Here is a 10,877-nt window from a genome sequence, read left to right on the forward strand (position 1 = left end):
AGGTGTGTGCTAGAATAGTTAATTGTTGGGCTAGTTGGTTTTCCATAATTGAACAAGCAACTTGGCGCAATAAAAAATTAGCAGTGGCTTAGCTCGGCTATTCCAGGATATACGTAGCGTGAGCTAAGTCGGCCACATCGTTCAGAACCGGTAGACCTGGTGGCATGGGCGGGTAACGATACCCATTGGTAACGCTAAAGAGTGGAATCTTCTGCTTAACGCGAAAGTTCTTGCACGTTGTACAAACCCGTGCCACGGTTTCACTCAACTCAGGCGGCGCTGCTAAACTCATCAGTTTCACGCATGACACCACTTACCGGCGTCAAGTCTTTCATGTGCCACAGTCTTTCGCCCACGTCGCACACATATCCAAACGGACTGTTTACGAAGTCCGTCTCGAAGGTCCGAGTCGCACTGGCGCTTCCGCTAAGTTTCACCGTATAGTCAGTCAGTCGGCGAGCCTTGACGTCATCGACGGCGTCTTGTTGTTGCTGCTGCTGAGATGGTCGGGCTCGTCGCTCAGCCTCCTGGCGACGCCGCTTTGCTAGACGTTCCTCCCTTTGCTCCGGTGTCTCCGCAGCACGTTTAGCCTTCTTCTGCTCGTTATTCCTACGCTCAACCGCTAATTGACCAGGCAACTACTTCCGGATCCAATGAGTTAAGCTTCTCCGCTCTTCTGCGCCGCTTAGCAGTAATTTCGCTCTCCTTCTCCATGGCTATACCACACGGGAAAACGCCCAGCGCAAACGATCAAACGCCCAGCGCAAACGCCGGGCAAACGCCCGACGCGCCAGCTGTGCGCCGTGGGACGTCACTGCTCCTCGCGCATGCGCAGCACGGCTCTCCAGGAGCCATGCGAAACTGCTCAACCTCGGCCAGTGTAGCTCACGCTACAAAACACAGACACAAGAAAGGCAGACAAAGACAAGTGCTACATTTATGAGGATACACACAAAAAGGAGAGCCCAATGTACGAGAAATATATTCTAGAATAGTTAATTCTTGGGCTAGTTGGTTTTCCATAACTGAACAAGTATCTTGGCGCAATAAAAAAACACAGACACAAGAAAGGCAGACAAAGACAAGCGCTTTTCTTTGTCTGCCTTTCTTGTGTCTGTGTTTTTTATTGCGTCAAGTTACTTGTTCAGTCATGATATCTATGACAACGCCAGAGCGATAAGGTTTGAGGTGTACGACATGCACAACATTAATGAACTGTGTTGCAGATGAGGTTGTGGGAGCCGCTGGGACGATCTCATAGGTAACGGGAGTCACGGTACGAAGTATGCGGTATCGGCCCGCGTACGAGAGAGGAGCTTTTCCCAGAGTCCAACGTGACGGGATGAGGTCCAGAGTAATACCTGCGAGCGGTGGGCGCAAGGCTCGCGTCTTTGTGTCGTCTATCATACAAACGACGTTGGTTTTCTTGAGAGGTCAACAAGCGAGTGCGGGAAATCTTCCGAGCTTGCGCAGCCCGGGTTATGGCCTCGTGTACATATTGGCTGGCCGTTGCTGCCACGGTTCGAAGGAACGTGTCCAGTGACAATTTGGGTGGGTTCTCGGCCGAACAACAGAAATAACTGGAAATAAGCAGCTGTGTCGTGGCGCGAATAATTGTGTGAAAATGTGACATACGGTAGAGCAAAATCGCAATCACTGTGGTCGGACGAGACATACTTACAAACCAAGTCTGTTAGGGTCCGAAGACGCTCCTTGAGACCATTTGTTTGTGAATGGTTAGATGTGGTGATTTGATAGCACGTTTAACAGGACTGCATGCAGGATGTCGGCAATCACTTTTCAAAGAAATGTACGGCCACGGTCACTCAGCGTTGGAGTGGGGTTCCAGTAGAAAATCGGCAACATCTGTGGCGCATCTTGTTGATAGCGCTGGGGTTGTGCGTAGTGCGTTGCGTAAGCTGTGGCCGCAGCTGCCAACTTGTTGCTAGAGGTGGACACATGAAAAGGGGCAAGCAAGTCCAAGCCAACGCAAAAGAATGACTCCTACGCGATGCCGAGCGGTTAAAGATGCCCTGCAAGGGGAACCGATAGCATTTTGAGGAGTTGGCAATGCCCACAAGCCACTACGTATTTTGCATCGAGCGGGTGAGGCCAGGCCAATTAAAGCGTCGACGGATCCGGTCGTAAGTTCGAGAGACGCCGAGGCGGCCTGGAATTAGTACATCGTGAAGTTCGTGGAAGACAGTCGAGCGGAGGTGTTTGGGAACGACGAGGAGGAGGGCAGTACCACCATGCAGGGTGAAAGCTGTGGCGGTAGTTATGCACCATCCTTGAGGACGAACAAGCGATGCGACAGGACGGACGACGAAAGTTCGAAGCGGTTAAGGATGACGCGCAAGAAGACGTCACGACGTTGCTCTTCGCCGACGTAGAGTTTATAGCTGGTACATTGAAAAAAAAAAAAAGAACGCATACGTCGGCATCAGTGTCAGTGGTGAGGGTCGGTGATTCGTCCATAGGGTAACGAGATAAACCCTTTGCGTCTTTATGCAAGTGCGGGATTTGTAAACAACCATATATGAATATTTTAGCAGATGCAGAGCCCAGGGACCAAGATCCATGGCCCGTAGGATCCTTGAGTGACGAAAGCCAGCAGAGTGTGTGATGGTCCGTGATTACAGCGAATGCATGGCTTGTATAAATAGGAACGGAATATGGAAACCGGCCTAACGAGAACAAGACATTCATGCTCCGTAATCGAATAATTACACTCTGCGGCTGAGGAGCCGGCTCGTATATTCAATCGCACGGTCGTGTGCATGATGGCGTTGATCTAAGGTGGTTCCGATTCCCTATCCCCTGGCATTGGTTCGAACCTCTGTTCGACGGATGGGTCGAAATGCTCTAAGATAGGCGGCAGGCGAGACAGATAGTCCGCGCCAGCCAAAAAAATGACAGTCACTTTAGCATACGCCAAAGAGAGTAAAGGCGAAAGCCTGCGGGCTCAAGAGACATTCATTAAATTACTTGACATTCTCATTCAAATGCGTTGTTACTGCTTATTGCTTGTTTTTTCCGACGTCGCGGGTTCCAATTGCCTTAGGTGACGCTACCTTAATTAACCTCGTACTAATTGACACCAACGATCGTGGGTTCCACTCCCACCAAACGTCGAGGGTGCAACTCCTACCAAAGGTCGTGGGTTCGAGTGTTTTATTCAACTCTATATCAATTAAGTGCGCCTTAATTAACTTCGCCTTAACGCCAAAGGTGGTGGGTTCGACTCCCACGTAAGCTCGGGCGTTCAACTCCCACAGAAGATCGTGGGTTCTAGTGCCTGAATTAACTCTATCGTAATTAACATGACGATGAAGGTGAGCCGAACCATCAAAATTGGTGCGCGAGCGTTGCTTGCTTATACTCATAGCAGACGATGACGACGGTGATTTGCTCAGCCGTGGAGGAATCTATAGTTGCTTCAATGAGATTTTTTTTCATTCTTCGAAGTTTATTTTTCCTCATTTCCCCCTGACAACTTTACCAATTTTAGTGTTAATAAAGGTTTCCTAATACCATCCAAATCTTGGCCAATCCTCCGCAGTGGGTGTGCGCCATCAAAGAAGGTATACCATACCATACCATACCATACCATACTATACCATCAGAATTTTTGCGTGAGCGTTTGCATATAGGTAAGACACGATGCCGTGTCGGTGTGGTAAGTAAATTACTACACCGAGTCGTCACCGCATACGATTTGGCTTCGACGACATGGTTTTCGCTCAAGGACATTCAAGGCTGAACGATGAGACAAAGAAGGCTTTCGCCTTAATAAATCGCGAGATGAAAACACGCACAGAGCTGCGCTAAAATTTCACATTAGGGAGTATCGTAATCTATCAGTGAGCTTTTTTGGTACGACCGAGATTTGAACTCAAAATACTCTATATGGGCCAACACCGCCCCCCCCCCCCCCCCGGAAAAAAAAGCACGCCTAGGGACGACATACCAAAACGGGTAATTATACCTTAGCTTCAAAAGAGGCGCCAGAACCTGGCGGCGTTTGCTTGACATCACGTGACTTGCTTGCGTGACTCACGCGCTTGACATCACGTGACTTACTGGCTGCTTGGATCGTTGCATGTTCGATCCAGGCGCGAGCTGCGCGTTGCGCTCGCGATGAATTCGTTCCACGTCTGCCATCGGAACCTGGCTGCTCGAACGAGCGCTCCCGAAGCTTCGCCTGTTCCATCAGAGCCTGGCCAGCTTCAACGCATGTCAACTGTCGCTGCACGAATGCTCTTCAGGAGAAGGAAGTTGAAGCCCGAGCTATCGTTTGGCTCGACAAGCGGCGGTACCACTAGCTTGCCGTCCAACATGAAGGCAAACCTTCCGGAACTCTTCGCTCTTCTCAAGATGCAGCTGAAACCTGATGTTCCCGGAAACGCAACAGAAGCAGCTGCTTCCAAGCACTGTTTAAAAGATGGCATTCTGGCGACTCCAGGGACAACGCCGAGCGACAAGTTCAAAGCTCGGTCATCATCGCTGAGCACCGAGCCTTAGAACAGGACATATTGCGAGGCAAGTGCGTCCATTGTTGTCCAGGTACGAACCAGCTTCCTTGGAGAGCATCACGTCGTCGTAAATGATGAGCCGGAGCCGAAGGATCTTACCGAGTCAGATATGTTGGAGATCGGGAGACAGCTGCAAGAAGTGCTCCAGGAAAAGGGCCCGTCCCAGGAAGACGACCTGTTGGAAGTGCCGAGTTCTTCGCGGGCGCTAATCTTGGAAGTATACGGCACCCTGACAGCCTTTCTGGACTGGTGACCAGGATGTCGAGTGGTGCACGAGGAACTGCACTCGTTTCTTTAACGAGGACCCCGATTGCTCCGATGGTTTCGATTTCTTGTTTAATATTGTGCTCTCGCCATTTAAATGTAGTGTCTTCATTTCACAATTAGTCGGTTTATTTATGTAATAAATTGAGCTGCCCGATCATGTAGTATGAAATCACTTTCTTGAACATAACACACAAATGCATGGATTCACTCACATATTGCAATTGCGAAAGCGATGCCGAGCAACTGTGGAGTCATGTTTCCGTGGCAGACAATTTTAACCTAGCACCGTTTTTCAGAAACTCGTCCCTAAAAGCGCTACAAAATGCATTAGCGTTGTAGCTACGTGAACGACACGTTTTATTCGTCCCAGTCTACTAAAGAGACAAAAAGCTACAAAAAACTAGCTTGACATGTGAATCCAAGAAAACAAGCACATATAGATAGATTTTATTGATAATTAACAAAGAGAGGTCGACCTGAGCTAGTGCGCTCTAGTCTGCTACTCTTCACAGGGGAAGAGGGAAGAAGAGAGAAAGTACTGGGATGAATGATGATGATAAGAGAAGTGGCGAGTGCTTATGTATATGTATGTATGTATATATATGCTTATGTATATTGGACGGTGGCCCTACTATACTCGCGGACAACTTTCTGTGGCTATGAAGAGAGAGCTACGGAGGCAAAGCACGCACAATAGAGAGCTCTTCTCAAAAGAGTCCCGCGCTTTAATCCGCGTTGGTTTAGGCTGGGGAAGAAGCGTATTAGCAACAGTTAATTAAGACAGAACACCACACCACTGAGTGTAAAAGTTTACTTACCATGCGGCTTTTCCCTTCCGCGTCTGGGCAAACGCGAAACCGTCGCACGTGCAAGCTGCGTCCATTCAGCGTCTGTTCCGAGCAACCAAAAGCACTGTCAAACGCTGCCGGACTGCTTGGCGTGGTAACACATGTGCAGCAGCGCCGCTCCCGTAGCTTTCCCTTCATTGCCACGGAAAGTTGTCCACGAGTGTAGGGCCGCTGTCTAGTTTCGTGTCCTGCAGAAACTTTAACAGCGCCTACATCAACAGGGGCGACATGAAGTCACAACTTATGGCAGCATGCAAAGACGAAATGACATATCAAAAGGGCACAAGATGTAATCTGAAATATTGGGAGTGAAAAATATACAACAATAACGAACGCAAGGAAAATGTAAACAAATCGGGTATTAGAAAACTGTATTCTTTAGAGTTTATTGTTACGCGAATTGAAGGACGGACGGACGGACGGACGGACAGACAGACAGACAGACAGACAGACAGACAGACAGACAGACAGACAGACAGACAACGAACTTTATTTGATCCTGAGGAGCTACTGTCAGGGCCCCCTAACGGGAGTATGTTTTTTTCTTTTTTTTTTCTTTTTTTACAGCGAAGCTGTATACCTCTCGTCGGTCGGAAAATTTTCTGGCGTAAACACAAAACTCCATACTCCATACCAGCTGTGCCATAGCTTCGCGGAGCTGGGGTAGAGAGCGCTGAGAGAGAGAGAGTGAAAGGAGAGAATAAAAAAAATTGTCGCAGCTTCACCCGAAAGGCGAAGCACCACTTGCGATATCAAATTAGTAGAGAGCTATACGGAGTAAGGATAGTAGTTTTATCAGCTGTATAAACTTGGACATGCAGCAGCACCAGCAATGCGCAGAACTTTTGTCGACGCCGTCGGCGTTTTGCCCGCGTTCGCACCGAACGCGCGCGGCGTTTTTATTTAAATACGTATTTGGTGCCGCAGCTAAACGTTGCCTCCCCTCCCGTCCCCCTACAGCCTTTCGCGCGACGGAAAAAGTTGCGTTTGCTCTCTATATATGAAAAGGAGGAAAGAGACGCTTAATTCTGCAGCCCTTCAGAGAGCACGGCGCAGAACGCGCGTTTGCTCTCCGACGTGCGTTCGCTCCCCGTGAACGAGCACGTCCCTCGCGCCCTTTCACTCGCACATACAGCGTCCGGAGCGCGGTGACGATTTCATCGCCGTTGACGTCATACGGAACCTCACGGCGACGGCAACGGTGACGACGACGGCGACGCCGACGGCAGAAATCTGCTTCGGAGTGTCCATATAATTGCTATCGCAATAAAAAAATGTCACAGTTTCGCCCTAAGGGCGAAGCAATGAATGCGATAGCAACACAGCAATGTCATACGAAGTAAGGTGAGCGGCTTTGGTAGCAACAACACGCAGAACTGTTGTCGACGCCATCGGCGTTTTGCCCGCGTTCGCTCAAAATGCGTGCGGCGTCGGGCGTTTTTATATAAATACGTATTTGGTGCCGCAGCTAAACGTTGCCTCCCCTCCCGTCCCCCTACAGCCTTTCGCGCGACGGAAAAAGTTGCGTTTGCTCTCTATATCTGAAAAGGAGGAAAGAGACGCTTAATTCTGCAGCCCTTCAGGGAGCACGGCGCAGAACGCGCGTTTGCTCTCCGACGTGCGTTCGCTCCCCGTGAAAGAGCGCGTCCCTCGCGCCCTTTCACTCGCACATACAGCGTCCGGAGCGCGGTGAGGATTTCATCGCCGTTGACGTCATACGGAACCTCACGGCGACGGCAACGGCGACGACGACGGCGACGCCGACGGCAGAAATCTGCTTCGGAGTGTCCATATAATCGCCATCGCAATAAAAATAGCATCGCGCAGCATAGCGGGTGCGAGGTGGAGTGAAGGCATGTGGTAGTGGTACGCGTAGAGCTGCTGCCGAGGTCGATCGCGTTTCCCCGCGTTCGCTACGCGCCTGGTGTCCGTGACTGCATCCGATGCCTCTGGCGGCGGCTCGGCAGGTTTCGACCAGACAACTGGACACTAGTTGCTTCTGAAAGACTGAAGCGAGAGCTAGAGCAACTGAAACCAAGCGTCGCAGTTCGAACATCCCGAGTTTAGATTCAGGGAAGGCGAGAGTTCGCGTAGGCGAAGAAATGAAGATCCGTAGGCTTGTGAGCGTGGCCGGTTGAATTCATCGCGATACTACTCTACGTAGAGCATTGCGAAATAATCTTGAGCGCCAGGAAACTAAGTGTGCGATTTGCCACTACTTTATTAAGCTTTCCCAAGCTCCGCTGGTTTCTGGTGATTGCGGTAGCAGAGCCACGTATAGTTTTTGCAGCGAAGCTGCATAGCTCTCGTTGGTCGGAAAATTTCATGGCGTAAACACAAAACGCCAGGTTACCAATTGAAGGCAAACGGCATATCTTTCTTTGCAATCAGGCATATATATATATATATATATATATATATATATATATATATATATACTTAGTGGTGACGCGTTACCACGCTTTCATATACAAAAGGGAGACCCGTCTAGCAACTCATTCCGCTAATTCTAAGACTGCCATGGGTAGGTCGCAGAAATTAAAGACGCCAGAAGAACAACATTGTGAATACAATGCTCGACCATGCGTGGTGTTTGATACAGCTTCGCTGGACATTCACGTTCGCACAGCGGGATGGCGGCCAATGTTATTTTTTCAGTGCAGACTATATATTTACAGTATACGGGGCGTTTCAGCGAACTCTATCAAGCAGAGGTAGTTGTCCTCAACTCGAGGGCGTCCCCACCTCAATAGGTGCTTGGGGCGCCACATGGGAAATGCCGCCATGGGAGCGGCCCAAGCATCACTTTGTTTTATTGCGATAGCAATTATATGGACACTCAAAAGCAGATTTCTGCCGTCGGCGTCGCCGTCGCCGCGCTCGTCGCTCGCTCGCACCGTCGCTTATCTCCACACGGCTCTGACCTTTATGCGCCGTGCATTCGCCGCTCAGTTTCCGTTGAAGCGATAGACCGCACGTACCTTCGCCCGTTGGTGCGGCGTATGCGCTTGCTGCCAGCGTTTTGACAGTCGTTGTCTGCAGTCATTCAGTGTGATCTATTCATGTTTGTTTGTGCGCGCTCACACCACGCTTGTTCAATCAGTTAGTAATAGTCGGGCCACATTTTCCAACGCACGCTACACATGCAATGCTGCCCGGGTCGGCAGGGAAGCGCTACAGGTGTGTCCCTTCGCACGCGCTGCCCACGAGGAAGGGCTTAATTCTCACCAACACCACCGTTTCACACGCGCCTTCTCGTGGTCATCGAGTCTCTCTTCATATCGGTCTACTTACGCCGCAGCACACCTGCTTACTTAATCAGCTCATGTTTACTACAATTCATATTGCTACCAAAGCCGCTCAGATACGGGGCGTTTCAGCGAACTCTATCAAGCAGAGGTAGTTGTCCTCAACTCGAAGGCGTCCCCACCTCAATAGGTGCTTGGGGCGCCACATGGGAAATGCCGCCATGGGAGCGGCCCAAGCATCACTTTGTTTTTTGTGCTCACAAGGGTTTCGACGGGAATTCATGGCGCAGGCTCCTTTCCCAAGCGTATCAGCCCTGAAGGAAGCCGAACGCCAGGCCGGGGTACGCTTGTGCCCATTTGAACCAGTGGGTGCACGGCGGCGGTGGGAATCGAACCCACAACCTCCAGTTTTTATATTTGTTTCTTGCGCATAGCAAGCGATGCTGTATCTTCGCTTTCCTCTTTTATCATTGCGGAAAAATCCTCCACTCTACAACGTCGTTTACGAGCGTTTTATTCGTGACAATGTAAGTACTTTTGGTACGACCACGACTCCAATTCAGGCAGGCGTCTACAGGCTGGAAACCACCCAACAAGAAGCACGCCGACGGATCACACACGAAAATGGGTAATTTACTTTATCTTTAAAAAAGACGCGAGATTCTTGCGGCGTTTGCTTGACATCAGGTGACTTGCTAGCGTTGCTCACGTGCTTGACATCACGTGATTTGCTCGCTGCGTGGAGCGTTGCATGCGCGTTCCGGGCGCGAGCTGCGCGTTTCGCTCGCCATGTATTCGTTCCATGGCTGCCATCGGAACCTGGCTGCCAGAACCAGCGCTCCCTTAGCTTCGCCTGTTCCATCAGAGCCTGGCCAGCTTCAAGGCATGTCAACCGTCGCAGCTCGAAAGCACTACAGAAGAAGGAAGTTGAAGCCCAAGCTGTCGTTCGGCTCGACAAGCGGGGGTACCACTAGCTTGGCGACCAACATGAAGGCAAACCTTCCGGAACTCTTCGCCCTTCTCAAGAAGCAGCTGAACCCGGACGTTCCCGGAAACGCCACAGAAGCAGCTGCTTCCAAGCACTGTTTCAAAGATGGCATCCTGGCGACTCCAGAGACAATGCCGAGCGATAAGTGCGAAGCTCAATCATCATCGCACAGCACCGGGCCTGCGACGGAATGCGAGGCAAGTGTGTCCGAAGTTGACGAGGTAAAAACCAGCTTCTTTGGTGAGCAGGAAGTCGTCGTGACTGAAGAGTCACAGCCGAAGGCTCTCGCCGAGTCAGATGTCGTGGATATCGTGAGACGGCTGCGAGAAGTGCTGCAGGAAAAAGGCCCGTCCCAGGAAGACGACTTCGAAGCGCTGACCCCTTCACAGGCTCAGCTTATCCTCGAAGTGCATACGGCACCCTGACGGCCTTTCTGTACCGACGCCCAGGATTTCGAGTGGTGCGCGAGGACCTGTTCTCGTTTTTGCTCTTAAACCCCGATGGGTACCAATTGCTTATTTAATTTTGTGCTCGCCATTTAAAAGTATATGAATATAGCGTTACGTCATTTTGACAATTCGCCCGTTTATGCATTAAATTTTTCTGCCCGATCGTGTAGTATGCAAACGCTTTCTTGAAACTAAACACAACAATTGATTCACTTCAGGGCACATACTGCAATTACGAAAGTGATGCCGAGCAACTGTGGAGTCATGTTTCCGTAGCAGAAATTTTTAGGGTAGCACCATTTTTGAGAAAGCCGTCCCTAAAAGTGCTGCGAAATGCACTGGCGGTGAGATACTGGAACGAAATTTTTTATTCGTGCCAATTTACTAGAGAGTGGACCACAGACAAAATGTTACAAGAAGCTTGACAACTGAAGCCGAGAAAACGAGTACAAGCATATATCAACAGGGGCGGCACAACGTCCCAATTTATGTCAGCATGCAAAGACGAAATAACATTTCAAAAGGACTCGAGATGTAATGAA

The 10,877-nt window shown here is 50.1% G+C and overlaps 1 protein-coding gene across 1 annotated transcript; it reads left to right on the plus strand.

Moving 5' to 3' along the window:
- Positions 1-4,221: 4,221 nt before the first annotated feature.
- On the plus strand, positions 4,222-10,343 carry LOC119445049 (uncharacterized). Its single transcript, XM_049664852.1, has 3 exons — positions 4,222-4,496; positions 9,462-9,526; positions 9,644-10,343. Exons 1-3 carry the CDS (start codon positions 4,237-4,239, stop codon positions 10,309-10,311), a joined length of 993 nt encoding a protein of 330 aa, XP_049520809.1. The 5' UTR covers positions 4,222-4,236; the 3' UTR covers positions 10,312-10,343.
- Positions 10,344-10,877: the final 534 nt, after the last annotated feature.

This window comes from Dermacentor silvarum, chromosome 3, assembly GCF_013339745.2.
Source record: "Dermacentor silvarum isolate Dsil-2018 chromosome 3, BIME_Dsil_1.4, whole genome shotgun sequence".
Classification (NCBI taxonomy): domain Eukaryota; kingdom Metazoa; phylum Arthropoda; class Arachnida; order Ixodida; family Ixodidae; genus Dermacentor; species Dermacentor silvarum.